The sequence below is a fragment of the Leucoraja erinacea genome, chromosome 12, assembly GCF_028641065.1.
Source record: "Leucoraja erinacea ecotype New England chromosome 12, Leri_hhj_1, whole genome shotgun sequence".
Taxonomy (NCBI): domain Eukaryota; kingdom Metazoa; phylum Chordata; class Chondrichthyes; order Rajiformes; family Rajidae; genus Leucoraja; species Leucoraja erinaceus.
The window spans coordinates 55,858,153-55,874,451 of NC_073388.1; the positions used below are offsets into that span (position 1 = coordinate 55,858,153).

The following is a 16,299-nucleotide window of genomic DNA, read 5'->3' on the forward strand; positions in this document are numbered from 1 at the left end:
AGAGGATGAGAAAGCAGGATAACATAGAACTAATATGAACGGGTGATCCAGGCCAGCATGGTGGTGCAGTGGTAGAGCTACTGCCTTACAAAGCCAGAGACATGGGTTCAATCCTGACTATGGATGCATGTCTGAATGGAGTTTGTACGTTCTCCCCGTGACCTGCGTGGGTTTTCCCCGAGATCTTAGTTTCCTCCCACACTCCAAAGACGTACTGGTTTGTAGGTTAATTGGCTTGGTATAAATGAAAAAATGTCCTTAGCTTGTGTAGGGCAGCGTTAGTGCGCGGGTATCGCTCGTCGGCGCAGACTTGGAGGGCCGAATGGCCTGTTTGCGCGCTGTATCTCTGAACTAAACTCTAAGGTCTATGCACATTGTCAATCCTGTATAAAATGTGGAGAGGAGCCGGCACTTACACTGGGATTGATTGGGGCCCACTGGATCACTGCAGGGAATACACTCCATGTCCAGTATTCCTCCAAGTCGGGTCTTCCTGTAGAATCTGAAAGAAAAAAGACAGAAACATAGAAAAATAGGTGCAGTAGTAGGCCATTCGGCCCTTCGAGTCAGCCCTGCCATTCAATAGGATCATGGCTGATTATCTAAAATCAGTACCCCGTTCCTGCTTTTCCCCCATATCCCTCGATTCCTTTAGCCGTAAGAGCTAAATCTAACTACCTCTTGAAAATATCCAGTGAATCGGCCTCCACTGCCTTCTGTGGCAGAGAATTCCGCAGATTCACAACTCTGGATGAAAAGGTTTTTCCTCATCTCAGTCCTAAATTGTCTACCGCTTACTCTTAAACTGTGACCCCTGGTTCTAAACTCCCCCAATATATTGGGAACATATTCCCTGCATCTAACCTGTCCAATCCTTTAAGAATTTTATATGTTTCTATAAGATCTCCTCTCATCCTTCTAAATTCCAGTGAATACAAGCACAGTCAACTCATTCTTTCATTAGACGTCAGTCCCGCCATCCCAGGAATTAACCTGGTGAACCTACGCTGCACTTCCTCAATAGCAATAATGTCTTTCCTCAAATTAGGAGACCAAAATTGCACATAATACTCCATTTGTTGTCTCATCAGGGCCCTGTACAAATGCAGTACGACCCCCTTGTTCCGAAACAAATCCTCTTGCAATGAAGGCCAACATGCCATTAGCTTTCTTCACTGCCTGCTGCACTCGCATGCTTGCTTTCAGTGACTGATGTACAAGCACACCCAGGTCTCGTTGCATCTCCCCTTATCCTAATCTGACACCATTCAGATAATAATCTGCCTTCCTGTTCTAGCTACCAAAGTGGATAACCTCACATTTATCCACATTATACTGCAACAGCCATGCTACTGCTCACTCACCCAACTTATCCAAATCACCCGGCAGCCTCATAGCATCCTCATCACAGCTCACACGGCCACCCAGCTTTGTGTCATCCGCAAACTAATTCCCTTGTCTAAATCGTTAATATATATTGTAAATAACTGGGATCCCAGCATCAAGCCTTGCGGCACCCCAGGAGTTACTGCCTGCCATTCTGAAAAGGACCTGTTAATTCCTACTCTTTGCTTCCTGTCTGCCAACCAGTTCTATATCCATGTCATTACCCTGCCACCAATACCATGTACTCTAATATTGCACACTAATCTCTTGGGTGGGACCTTGTCAAAGGCTTTTTGAAAAGCCAGATACACATCCACTGGCTCACCCTTATCCATTCTACTTGTTACATCCTCAAAAAATTCCAGATTAATTAAGCATGATTTCCCCTTCATAAATCCATGGTGACTTTGACCGATCCCGTCACTGCTTTCCAAATGCACTGCTATAACAACTTTAATAATCGACTCCAGCATCCTCTCCACTACTGATGTCAGGCTAACTGGTCTATAATTCCCCGTTTTCTCTCTCCCTCCTTTGTTAAAAATTGGCTACCCTCCAGTCCACAGGAACTGATCCAAAGTCGAGAGAACATTGGAACATGATGACCAATGCATCGATGATTTCTATGGTCACCTCCTTGAGTACTCTGGGGTGCAGGACCATCAGGCCCTGGGGATTTATCTGCCTTCAGTCCCAACAGTTTACCTAACACCATTTTCTGACTAATGTGGATTCCCTTCAGTTCTTCCCTCCCACTAGATCCTCGGTCCGCTAGCATTTCTGGGAGATTGGTTCTGTCTTCCTTAGTGAAGACAGAACCAAAGTACTCGTTTAACCGTTCTGCCATTTCCTTGTTTCTCATTATAAATTCACCTGTCTGACTGTAAGGGATCTACATTTGTCGTCACTGATCTTTTCCTTTTTACATATCTACAGAAGCTTTTACACTCAGTTTTTGTATTCCCCTGCCAGCTTTCTTTCATGTTCTTTTTCCCCTCTTAATTAACACCTCTGTCCCCCTCTGTTCTAAATTTCTCCTTCAGTTTGCTGTTTCCTCTGGCCAATTTATGTGCCTTTTCCCTGAATTTAACACTATCGTTGATTTCCCTCATTAGCCACGTTGAGCCGCCTTCCCCGTTTTATTTTTTTGCCACAGGGATGACCAATTTTTGAAGTCTTCGCCGTTGCATTTTCACTGTCAACCCTTTAAGTATAATTTGCCCGTCTATCCGAGCCAATTCCCGTCTCATACCTTCAAAGTTTCCTTTCTTTAAGTTCAGGACCCTAGTTTTTGAATTAACCGTGTCACTTTCCATCCTAATGCAGAATTCCACCATATTATGGTCACTGTTGCCCAAGGGGCCTTGCACAAGATCACTAACTAATCCTTCCTCATTACACAATACCCAGTCTAGGATGGCCTGCCCTCTAGTCGATTCCTCTACATATTGGTTTAAAAACCCATCCCGTATACATTCCAGGAAATCCTCCTCCTCAGCACTGTAACCAATTTGGTTGGCTCCATCTATATGTAGATTAAAGTCACCCATGATAACTGCTGTACCTTTGCTACATGCATCCCTAATTTCCTGCTTGATGCTATCCCCAACCTCCCTACTGCTGTTTGGTGGTCTGTATACAACTCCAACAAGCGTTTTCTGCCCTTGGCTATTTCGCAGTTCTACCCATACCGATTCTACAGCATCCAAGCTAATGTCTCTCCTTGCTATTGCATTAACCAGCAATGCCACCCCACCTCCTCTTTCTTTCTGTCCATCCTTCCTGAATATTGAATACCCCTGCATGTTCATCTCCCAGCCTTGGTCACCCTGGAGCCATGTCTCCGTAATTCCAACTATATCATATTCCTTAACTACTAACTGCGCATTCAATTCATCCACGTTATTATGAATGCTCCTCGCATTAAGGCACAAAGCTTTCAGGTTTGTCTTTCTTATCTCCCTTCTACCTTGTGCTTCTGTCGTTTAAGACAAAGTTTTATTGAGGGACCTTCGAAAGCCCTATATCAAAAAGGGACTGCAGAAGAAAACACAAGAGGAATTATGAATACATGACACCAACCAGCAATCTAAAAGCAGCTCCAATAAAAAAACATTTATGATTTAGCTAATCCACAGCCAGGAGTACCCAGTAGCAACCTGATCCTGGGAAAGAACTGAACACAGAGACTGCATGTCCAAAGATAAAATCCTACAGGAAAGGCATTCCACACCAGGATAGCCATCAACATATATATCCCATGCAATAGCTGTCTTGCAACAGGCTTTGAGTAAAGATTGATCATCTCCAATGTGCATAAACACCTGATGAAATTCACTGATCACGATGTGTACATCTGCTATTTGTTATCTGTAATTTTGTTCCCAATAAAATAATGATATTTTAACCCATATAATCCTCAGAATCGTAGCAAGCACAGAAATAGTCCCTTCGGCCCACCATGTCCATGCTGACTAAGTTCCAGTTATCAATTAATCTGTGTTAAAACTCTTATCCCCTTTAAAACTAAGTTCCTTACCTTAAACCTACCCCCTCTTGTTTTTGATATCACTAGCATGTGAAAAGATTCTGATTATCTGCCCACTGTGCCTTTTATGATGTTGTAAACCTCTACACCTACACTTCAAGGAAAACACAAGGGCATCAGTAAATATGAACAGGACTGGACCACTCCGCCCTTCAAGCCTGTCCTGCCATTTAATATGTAGATTTGCTGCCTTACAGACCCAGGTTCAATCCTGACTACGGGTGCTGTCTGTACAGAGTTTGTACGTTCTCCCCGTGACCGTATGAGTTTTCTCCAGGTGCTTTGGTTTCCTCCCACAATCCCAAGGCATACAGGTTTGTCGGTTAACTGGTGTACGGGGTGATCGCTGGTCAGCAAGTGGAAACATCTCAACATCTACCATCACACATGTTTGAATAAGGGCGAAAGGCAAAGCTGACAAGGTCAGAGAACCTTGAACGATAATGGATGTTGAAGGTTCTCAGGAAGAAAATATATATTTTTAAAAATATTTTTTCATTTTAAATACATCAACACAAAAAAAAAGGACATTTTAATAAGAAACACTCAAATACAACACAAAAGGAAAAATACAAAAATATACAGAAACATAAAAGAAATAATAAAAAAATAATAAATGTATATAATACAACCATACCATGTCACACACCCACCCACCTGGCTAATTAAGAATGAAGAGTGCACCTACACATAACAACATTTAACAAACCCTTAGTCTGGCAGAACCTGCAAGTTGGTAAAATATGATTTTTAAAAAATGTTGCCATTTATGAAAAAAATGTATCAGTACATCCCCTCAATGGATATTTAATTTTCTCAAGTTTAATAAAACCCCACATCTTTGAGCCACTGTGACACAGAGGGTGGGCTCAGAGATTCCCACTGTAGGAGTAGGCAATGTCTGCCTATTAAAGATGTAAAATTAATAATTTCTTGTTGCACAGAGTTTAATCGACCCGACTCATCCAGGGCCCCAAAGATTGCAATCGGGAAGAAAATATAATTGTACGGTGCACAAAGCTAACGAGGATCAAGGGAATCTTTTGCGGAAAGTGGAGTGTAATGGAGAACTTAAAGAATTTTGAAGGGCAAAGAGACGCAAAATGTCTTTAGTATGTAAGATTAAGGAAAATCAGGAATAAGAAGGTAACCAAGGAATGACTGGGTTTCCTTAAGGGCCTGTCCCACTTTCACAACCTCTGCCGAGTTTGCCCTTGACTCATACACGCAGCATGGTCGTCACGAGGTCGTAGGAGGTCATAGGGAGGTCGTAGTAGGCCGTGATGCTAGTCGTAGGTACTCGTGGCATCAAGAGGGCAGTGGAGGCCAAATCACTGGATGGAATTAAGAGAGAGTTAGATAGAGCTCTAAGAGCTGGTGGAATCAAGGCAGGCACGGGTTATTGATTGGAGACGATCAGCCATGATCACAATGAATGGCACTGCTGGCTCGAAGGGCCGAATGGCCTCCACCTGCACCTATTTTCTATGTTTCTAAGTAGGTCGGGGCGTTTTTCTAGCATGATGAAAAATGTCCACAAGTAAAAAAGGTCGTGAATTTGGTTGTGGAAGTGGGACAGGCCCTTTAGACACCAAATGAATAATCTAAGTGTGGAGTTAATGTGGACAAGGTCCAAAATGGATACTTCTTTATCTCTATTCATCAAGGGGGAGGACATTGTAGATAGTGAGTTCAGGTTGGTCATATGAATAATGTGGAGCAGGTCAGTGTTGAAGCCCCAAGCATGAGAACCCCTCACTGGAACATGCTGGTCTTGAACTCTTACTATCTACTTTTGAGAAATGTTTTGCCAACATTAGTGACCCAGGCAACATGAATTTCAAGGAATGGCATGATAGATTGCCACTGTGCTTACACTTACCCTGGCAAGCATTTCCCGCACACAGCATTGCTAGACACGGTGCAATTCATTTCCCGAAACCGATTCACCAGGGGGCAAACGAGACACCGCTTGCATTTCTGTGGTCCCCAAGCATCCTTGTACCTGTTGGATCTGCAGGGCAGGCACTCGGCATCAGCCCCAACTCCAAAACCGCAGTCCTGCAACAATAGATACGGTGCAATTCACACGTGGTCGACAATCGTGGAAAGGTTATAACATGGGTCAAGGTCATAGAGCACAGTGGACAGGGCCATCCGTCAACTTGTTCATGGAGACCAAGATGCCCAACTTAAGCTAGACCCATCTATCTGTGTTTGACCCACAGCCCTCAAAACCTTTGCTAACCGATGGTCTTGTGGTCATTCAGCCCATTGACCCGTGTTGGCTCAGCTCTTGTCCCACTCCCCACACTCGCCTCGCAACTCTGCAATTAATTTTTTTCTCTTTTCAAATACGGATCCATTATTGAATTCCAGAAATGCATCAGCTCCCCTACGCCCCCTCCCAGTGTCTTCTATATCCTAGGAAACAAGGAACTGCAGGTGCTAGAAAGTCACCAAATACTGGAGTAACTCAGCAGGTCAGGCAGCATCCCTGCAGAACATGGATAGGTGACGTTTCAGTTTAAGAATCTTCTTCAGACTAGTCTGATGAGGGGTCCTGACCCAAAATGCCACCAATCCTATGTTCTCCAGGGATGCTGCTTGACCCGCTGTTACTTCTTTCAATACCCCAAGTGCTCATTGCATCAAAAAATTCAATCTCATATATTTTATGGTTCCTTTGCCGATTGCATTCATTCCGTATCCTCTGGTTTTTGATCCTTGTGTTTTCTCCCAATCTACTCTCCCTTGACTCTTCATGACTTTAAATCCCTTGATTAGATCTGCTTCCTACCTCTGTTCGATGGAGAATAAGCCAACTTTTTCCAATCTAACTACATAAATAAGTTCTTCCTCCCTGAAATAATTCTAATAAATCTTTTCTGCACCCTCTCCGAGGCCTCCAAGAGTTTAGTTTCGATATACAGAGTAGAAATAGGCCCTTCGACCCACCGAGTCAACATCGGCCATCAATCACCTTGTACACCAGCACAATCCTACACACTAGGGACAATTACTATTTTTACCAAAGTCAATTAACCTACAAACCTACATGTCTTTGGAGTGTGGGAGGAAACAGAGCACCCAAAGAAAACCCACACGGTCACAGGGAGAACGTACAAATTCCATACAGATAGCACCCGAGGTCAGGATTGAACCCAGGTCTCAGGCGCTGTAAGGTAGCAACTCTACCGCTGCGCCACTGTGACTCCCTAAAGAAAAGTTTTTCCTAAAGTAAACTTGGCAAGCAAATCAGAAGGTCTGGAACTTGAGGAAATCCACACTCTCACAGAGAAGGCAGCAATTGAAGAAGTGTTGATTAGTAGCAGACTTCTGGTTGGATTCCATCCTTCTAGGATGATTGTACATAATTTGCATTCATTGCACTTCAACATAGAGAGAAAGGAAGGCCCTTTCTTCCCGGGCCCATGCTCTCAATAAGCACAGCATCCCATTAAAACACAAAAGCAATCATTTGGTGCTCAAGTCATAATCCTTACAAACGTGCTGCAGATACCATCAGGCCATTTGCACTGTTGTAAAACAGAAGCAAGTGTCAAGTTAATATTTGCAAGTTGCATCTGGGTGGCATTAGGATTCTGGCAATACTCTGCACATTGCTCAAAACATGCAATGTACCACCACTTTCCCACAGAGCACAGATTCAACAGTTGCAAAGTCAGCAACACCTATCAGTGAGGGATCTACAATCAGATGGCCCCTACTTCACATGATCTCACTGGTCAAGTCATTGCTTTCTCTCCTCAAGATGTTCATCCAACATCTCTACAACATGGCCACACACCAAAATGCTTCAAGAAAATTCTCATTGCAGCACCTCCACAACACAGCAAGCACCAAGCCGCTTCAAGGAGATTCTAAGCTAATGCACCAGTTCATATTGATGCTGCCTGACCCGCTAAACTACTCCAGCACTAAACTAGCACCTGCAGTTCTTTGTGTCAACTATTTATATTAGTTGCCGTTATTTACCTCCTCAGCTGTGAGTGAGTTTGCGATACAAGTAAACATATGTGCAGTTGAAGATATTTTAACCTTTTCCGCAGCCAAGTGCTGTGCCCCAATTTTCAACTGTGAAGCACAAATTTCCTTCAAACCCAGCGCACACACACACCTGGTTCAATGGTTGCAAAGTCAGCAACACCAGTACATGGAGGGGACATGGAGGTACAGCAGGAAGTGTAGAAAGCGAATAGCATGTTGGCCTTTATAACAAGAGGAGTCGAGTATAGGAGTAAAGAGGTCCTTCTGCAGTTGTACAGAGCCCTAGTGAGACTAGACCTGGTGTATTGTGTGCAGTTTTGGTCCCCTAATTTGAGGAAGAACATTCTTGCTATTGAGGGAGTGCAGCGTAGGTTTACAAGGTTAATTCCCGGGATGGAGGGACTGTCATATGCTGAGTGAATGGAACGGCTGCGCTTGTACACTCTGGAGTTTAGAAGGATGAGAGGATATCTTATTGAAATATATAAGATTGTTAAGGGTTTGGACACGCTGGAGACAGGAAATATGTTCCCGATGTTGGGGGAGTCCAGAACCAGGGGCCACAGTTTAAGAATAAGGGGTAAGCCATTTAGAACGGAGACTAGGAAACACTTTTTCTCACAGAGAGTTGTTGAGTGTGTGGAATTCTCTGCCTCAGAGGGCGGTGGAGGCAGGTTCTCTGGATGCTTTCAAGAGAGCTGGATAGGGCTCTTAAAGATAGCAGTCAGGGGATACGGGGTAAAGGCAGGAACGGGGTACTGATTGGGGATGATCAGCCATGATCACATTGAATGGCGGTGCTGGCTCGAAGGGCAGAATGGCCTACTCCTGCACCTATTGTCTATTGATGGGGGAGAGAAGCAAGTTTCACTTAATGTACAGTCATAGAGTGGAAACCCTTGGCCAAACTTGCCCACATCAGCCAACATGTCCCAGCTACACTAGTCAAACCTGCCTGCGTTTGTCGATATTGCTCCAAACCCGTCCTATCCATGTACCCGTTTAACAGTTTCTTAAATGAGGGGAAAGTCCCAGCCTCAACTACCTCCTCTGGCAGCTCGTTCCATACACTCATCACCCTTTGTGTGAAAAAGTTTTCTCTCATTTTGTTTATAGATGAGTTATTATATGGCCACGCACCAAGACACACCAAGGAAATTCTTATTGCAGCACCTCCATAACATAGGCAAACCTCTAGCCGCTGCAAGGATATTCTGCCAAGGCACCAGTTTATATTGGGTCAGAGAACATGATGCCATCCGACCCACTGAGTTACACCATCACTTTGTGTCATTTTTTTTCCAAACCAGCATCTGAAGTTGCTCGTGTCACCAATTTATATTATATGCTCTTAGAAAAGCTTTAGAATTCTTCAGCTCAAAGCACTAAAAGACAGAAGATTACCTCCAAGGGATTCTCTCAGTATCCATCATTCAGGCTTCAGAGACAGAAATAGAGTTAACAGTTCGAGCTAATGACCTTTTACTAGAATTGATAACAGCAAACATTTGAAATAGTTGACCTGAATCTTTCACTGTTTATCTCGCTCCACTTGCTGTCTGACCCTGTGAGCATGTCTGGCATTTTCTGTCCTTTGTTTTAGACTTCCAGTTTCTGCAGTGTTTTTTTGTGTCCCTTGCAGAGTGGACTGACTGCTGGCACCCTCCACAGTTGCGTACCTTCGTCAGTTCCAGTCCAGGTCCACACTCTTTGCAGAACTTGCAGTTTCCGTCGGCATCCAGAAACTCATTCTCCCGACAATCCCTCGCGCTGGCAAAGATATTGAGTCGCTGAAGGAGAAGTCAGAAAAGATAAATTATGGATGCATGACTTTCTACAGTTGTATAGGTACTTCCTTGGCACACAGTGAGTACTCCTGAGGCAAGAGTCTGATTGTTTCTTTGTTTTTTCTTTTAAAATGTTGTTTTAACATTTTTCACTGGAACTATATATAAAAAAATCGAAACAATTCTTTGAGATGATGACAGGTCCAATTAGAGAAATATAGAGAAATACTGGCTGTTTTGATACTGTGAGGAAAATATAAACAATACTGACAAGACCTCAATGGAATAAAGTTTCTTAAGTAAAAGTCTAACTAAATATTCTGGACGGACTCAAATATAGCTGTCCTATCGATCAATTTGGGGAAATCTATCAATTCAGGCCTGGACCTAGCATGATGCATACATTTCCAGCTCCAATAGGATATTTTGGCAAGGTTGAGAATTTAATGAAACTCATGATCCAATTTTAAATTTATGTGCTTAACAGGAACTCTGTGCACCAGGAAGATCAAAATGACAACCAGATGTCGATGTGTCTCTGTCATCACAAAACAACAGCCCCCTGCCCCAATCCTGCCACATTCAATCGCAGGTCAAGACCAGTGATGACAGCTCCATTTATAACACAGAGGAATAGCTCATGGACTACCGGCCAAGTTCTAGACCATTGATCCAGATAAAGGACTGCGTGTCCCACCAATTGTAACGGAGGGAATTCAATTCAAGTAGTGAAGTGTGCAGACCATGTGGGAGCTCTGACGTGGAAACGCACACGAACAGCTGACTGGTCTTTGGAAACGGCTGCATAGGCAGTAGCGCACAGTTGTCGAGACTACTGGGATGTATAACTCGAAAATAAAGCAGTGAGCTTAAAGAATTAGGGCGGCACAGTGGCGACACAGAGCTACTGCCTCACACCACCAGAGAACCGGGTTCGATCCCGACTACAGGTGCTTGTCTGTTCGTTCACCCCGTGACCTATGTGGGTTTTCCCCAAGATCTGAAGTTTCCTCCCACACTCCAAAGATGTACAGGTTTGTAGGTCAATTGGCCTGGTATAAATGTAAATTGTCCCTAGTGTGTGTAGGACAGTGCAAGGATCACTGGTCAGTGCAGACTCAGCAGGCCGAAGTGCCCGTTTCCACGCTCTATCTCTAAACTAAACTAATTGCCCTACACATGTGTACTTTTGCGCATCACCTATTATGCGAGGTGGGGGATGCATGTATTGCAAAGCACGGACCTCTGGGGTTGGCATTAAAATCCATCTAGCTCAATGATGTCCTTCAGGAAAGGATATCTGCTGCCCTTCCGCAGCCAGACCCGTGATCCAGTCCCACCAATGTGCGTAACTCTTAATCAGCCTCCTCAGTTCAGAGATGACCAGAGATGGACAATATATTGAAGTCCTCTCCCATGTCATCAAAAGGATCAATAAAATTGTGCTTGTTCCTTCCTTTATAAATGTCAGTTTACATTTTGAGAGTCATGGGTCACAGATTGTTTTGTACTTTTACTCAGCAGATACATATTCAGTCTCCTCTGTAATACCTGACCTCAACACATGGGAGAAGTTGTTTCAGGCATGGATTTTGTGATTCACCGGTTCAATGCACAGCCAACACATTATACATTTAGAATGATTGTGACCCAACTCTTAAGCATATACATTTAGGGATCTACTGCTCATCACTCCCAACTCAATTCCAGCTAGGTTGCAATAATCACCATCCTGGGCATGAAAAATAAATGAGCAATATGCTGGAAATAACATTTTAGCAGATTCTTCTTTGGGAAGACCACACAGAGACTGATCAGGCTCCAGGGTTATCTTGCATAATCACATCCAAACTCATCTCCAAACTCCTGGACGTAGGAACCAGCAGGTCCCTCAGCCACTGGATCGTCAACTTTCTGACCTAAAGAACACAGTCAGCGAGGAAAGGTGATAACACAATAATTCCCAATGCCCCACAAGGATGTGTTCTCAGTTCCCTTCTATACTCCTTTTACATTTACAACTATAGGGCCCAATTTGGCTCTGACTCAATCTACAAGTTTGCAAACTACACCACTGTAGTGGACCAGATCACAAACAATGACAAGACAGACTACAGGGGGAGAGAGAGAACTAATAACACCATCAGGCCAATAACCACTCCATCAATATTAGCAAGATGAAGGAACTAGTTAACGACTTCAAGCATGGTGGAGTACATGCCCCGGTCAGCATCAATGATGCTGAAGTGAAAATGGTTAAAAGTTTCAAGTTCCTCAGCATTAATATTAACAATCTGTCATGGACAAACCACAATGATACAACAGCCGGGAAGGCCGACCAACACCTCTTCTTCCTTGGGAGACTGAGGAAAATCGGCATGTCTTCACCGACTTTTGCAAGCCTCTTCAGATGCACCATAGTAGGCATACTGACAGGTTGTATCAGAGCTTATTTTGGGAACTGCTCTACCCAAGACTGTACACAAAAAAAGTAATAAACCTAAACCTAACGATTGTGTGGGACACTAAACTAACACGAGGCATTCCTTTGCTTAGATTGGGCCCAGGACCAGATTTACTGGCGGCAACAGTAGCACAGCTGATCCGTTTGGATAGCAGGCAAAGCAAGGCTTTCCTCGGAACACATGACAATAATAAACCTACACCTATAGGGGTCCAAACTGTCCGTGGCATTGTTAATGTACAAGATCAAACTTCACTGCACAATTTGCCCCTACTGATGGGCAGCTGGGTTGATGCCTGTGGGTAGGTCCAATACAGAAGGATTGGAGAAGGAAAACAAGCCAGAAGAGGTGGCTCAGGTTACCGGGTTGGGAAAAATGGCGATGATGGGGAGACACTGTGAGTGTGCTGTCATCACCTCAGTATGCAGCACCATCAACATGACAGCGTGGAGCTATAGTAGAAGAACCGGGAGCTGGGAACTACATTATGAGTTGGGACAACAGAAGCAAAAAGATTTATGTGGACCATTTAACTTAAGAGTCATACCGCACAGATACAGGATCTTTGGCCCAACTTGACCACATTGACTAGCATGCCCCATCTACACTAGTCTCACCTGCATGTGTTTGACCCATATCTCTTTAAACCTATCATATCTATGTACCTATCCAAATATATATTTTTAATGACATTGTGGTAGTTAACGATTCCTCTGGCAGCTTGTTCCATATACCCATCGCCCTTTGTGTAAAAAAGTTGCCCCTCGGATTCCTATTAAATCTTCCCCCCCCCCCCCCCCCCCCCCCCCCCCCCCCTCCCCCCCCGACCTTAAACATATATCCTCTGGTTCTTGATTCCCTTAATCTGGGTAAAAGATTGGGCGTTTACCCAATATATTCCTCTTGTGATCTTATACAACGCTATAAGATCACCCATCATCCTCCTGCACTCCAAGGGATAAAGTCCCAGTCTGCTCAACCTCGCCCTAGAGACTCCTGGCAACATCCTCGTAAATCTTCTCGGCACCCCCTCCCCTTCTTGGTCTTTCCCATAACAGGACCAAGATTGAACAATACTCTACATGTGGCCTCCCCAATGTCTTGTACAACTGCAACATGACCTCCCAACTTGTGTGCCCGACTCTCATGAAGATGGCAATCAAGAACATGTTCTGGAAAAACAGAATTTACTGAAGAAGGGTCTCGACCCAAAACGTCACCTATTCCTTTTCTCCAGATATTTTGCCTGACCTGCTGAGTTACTCCAGCTTTTTGTGTCTATTTACTGTGTACCATTGGTTCTGACATACAGTCATTGCTGGTTGGGAGGCACTGGGGAACTCTCACTGAGTAGATCACAGCCTACAAGAGGAGGTGATGTCCCAGAATTGAAAGCTTCCATAGCGAATTCCATTACTCGTCCACCATTGCGGTTGAGTAAATCTTGGAAGAAACCCATTTCAACAGTGTATACATGAGATGTCGCACATTATACTGGTTGAAATTATTCATGGTTTGAGTGGATTTGGTTCCTTCGAAAATGGAAGCAGTGAAGGGTATATGGGGTATTTTGAAGAGCATGTACCTTGGCCACCGCAAATCTCCCAGTTGCCAAACACTTTAACTCCCCCCATTCCCACATGGACCTTTCTGTCCTGGGCCTCCTCCACTGTCAGGAATGAGGCCAAATACAAATTGGAGGAACAGCACCTCATATTTACTTTGGCCAGCGGTATGAATATTGAATTCTCTAGCCTCAAGTAACCCTTGCATTCCCCTCTCTCTCCGTCCCTCCTCCACCTAGTCGTTGTACTTGTTTCACTGTCGTCCTGCTGAGTTCCACTGTTTGTATTACTCGCTATCACCTTTCCCACAGCCAACAATAGACCACTGTGGGCTCCACCTTTCCTTGATCACGGTTGCTGGCTTTCATCCGTCTTTTTGCATGTCATTAATTTGTTCTACGTATGTACCTTTTCATATCTCTCGGTTCCCTCTCATATAACCAAATAACCATATAACAATTGACTCTGACTCTCAGTCTGAAGAAGGGTCTCGACCCGCAACATCACCTATTCCTTTACTCCAGAGATACTGCCTGATCCACTGAGTTACTCTAGCTTTTTGTGTTGTGTTTGGCATGATACATTGTTGTATTAGACACTGCTGCTTGGTTGGGAGTTACTACCGTCAATGAAGAATGTCCCGTTGCTAGCTCTCCCTTTGTTATTTGTCTTTGCAAGCAACAACATGAATAGGCTTACAGACACTGCAGTATTGTTCTACAAAGACTAGTTCATGCTATTGACTGTATTATAGTGGGCTGGAAGGGTTATCATTCAGCTTGTGGACCGACTGGCACTGTCTCTGCAAATACTAATGTTAGTTTTTAGTTTTAGTTTAGTTTATTGGCACGTGTACCGAGGCACAGTGAAAAGCTTTTGTTGTCTGCTAACCAGTCAGTGGAAAGACAATACATGATTACAATCGAGCCACCCACAGTGTACAGATACATGATAAGGGGAATAACTTGAATGATGTTTAGTGCAAGATAAAGTCCAGTAAAGTCCGATGGAAAATGCTCAGAGGGTCTTCAATGAGGTAGATAGTAGTTTAGGACTGCTCTCTAGTTGTGGTAGGATGGATCAATTACCCGATAACAGCCGAGAAGAAACTGTTCATAAATCTGGAGGTGTGCGTTTTCAGGTATTCCCAGCAAATTTACACCCAGGCCACATCTGTTTTACCTGCACTATATCCTACTGGTGCTATGACTTAGCAATGGGATACAATCCACAGCGTTTAAATGTAGACAAAGTCTGGCCCCAGCTGTTACTGGGCAGTTGTTCAAGGTTATTTGTGTTTTACACCACTGTAAACCTTTTTGAGCAAACCTTACTGATGATTTACTAAGAAGAATTGGCACTCAGTATCCCATCTTTTGCTCTCTTCACGGTTTTATGCTTTATGGAACATCTTCTCGTTTAGTGCTTACAGTCTGATTTCACTCCTGGGATCGTGAGTTTACAACCCATCTGTTCTCCCCATTTTAAATCCTGGCTGTTTGGGGTCATCCAGCACACTTGTCTCAGATGCTGGAGCCAGTCCTTGTCTACATTTAAACTTTGTGGAATGTGTTCCATTGCTAAACCTTATCACTAGTAGGATATAGTGCATGTAGAATAAAATGAGGCCTGGGTGTAACGTGGCTGGGGAATACTTGGAATGCCATTCCCGACCAAGAGATACAAGAAATTTTTTCTTTGGAGCGCAGAAGGTTAAGGGGGGACTTGATAGAGGTTTTTAAAATGATGAGAGGGATAGACAGAGTTGACGTGGAAAAGCTTTTCCCACTGAGAGTAGGGAAGATTCAAACAAGGGGACATGACATGAGAATTAAGGGACTGAAGTTTAGGGGTAACATGAGGGGGAACTTCTTTACTCAGAGAGTGGTAGCTGTGTGGAATGAGCTTCCAGTGAAGGTGGTGGAGGCAGGTTTGTTTTTATCATTTAAAAATAAATTGGATAGTTATATGGATGGGAAGGGAATGGAGGGTTATGGTCTGAGCGCAGGTATATGGGACTAGGGGAGATTATGTGTTCGGCACGGACTAGAAGGGTCGAGATGGCCTGTTTCCGTGCTGTAATTGTTATATGGTTATATGGTTAAATTGAAGATGCTGGAATCTGGACAACACAAAGTGCTAATCTAACTCAGCGGGTCAGGCAGCATCTCTGGAGGACAAGGATATCCAAAACACTGCTGATCCATGTCCTCTAGAGATGCTGCTTGACCCATTGAGTGACTTTTGCACTCGGTATTCTCAGCTCTGGTGGCACTGGTGCTATCTTTGGGCTTATTATAGTCACATGTACCAGGATACAGTGAAACGCTTTGTTTTGAAAGCTATCAAATCCGATAATAGGAAACATAAATACAAAAAAGTGAGGCTCAAGCACAAAAGATTAAGCTAAGGGGAAGATACAGAGTGCAGAATATAGTGCAGTATTGTAGAGCATCAGTTATCATAGCCATTTCACAACATGGACCAATCATTCAACCTTCCTATGAGACTCAATAGTATGTGGGGTATAAAACTGT

The 16,299-nt window shown here is 43.8% G+C and overlaps 1 protein-coding gene across 3 annotated transcripts in view; it reads right to left on the reverse strand.

The window, feature by feature from the left end:
- Window positions 1–16,299, reverse strand: part of LOC129702390 (tumor necrosis factor receptor superfamily member 27-like) — an 84,758-nt gene that overhangs the window by 54,082 nt on the left and 14,377 nt on the right. For all 3 annotated transcript variants that reach the window (XM_055644167.1, XM_055644165.1, XM_055644166.1), the window contains exons 3-5: window positions 9,625–9,735; window positions 5,817–5,995; window positions 417–502 (exon numbers count right to left, since the gene is read on the reverse strand). In XM_055644167.1, coding sequence (XP_055500142.1) covers window positions 417–502; window positions 5,817–5,995; window positions 9,625–9,735 — 376 coding nt within the window. The remainder of the gene's footprint in view (window positions 1–416; window positions 503–5,816; window positions 5,996–9,624; window positions 9,736–16,299) is intronic.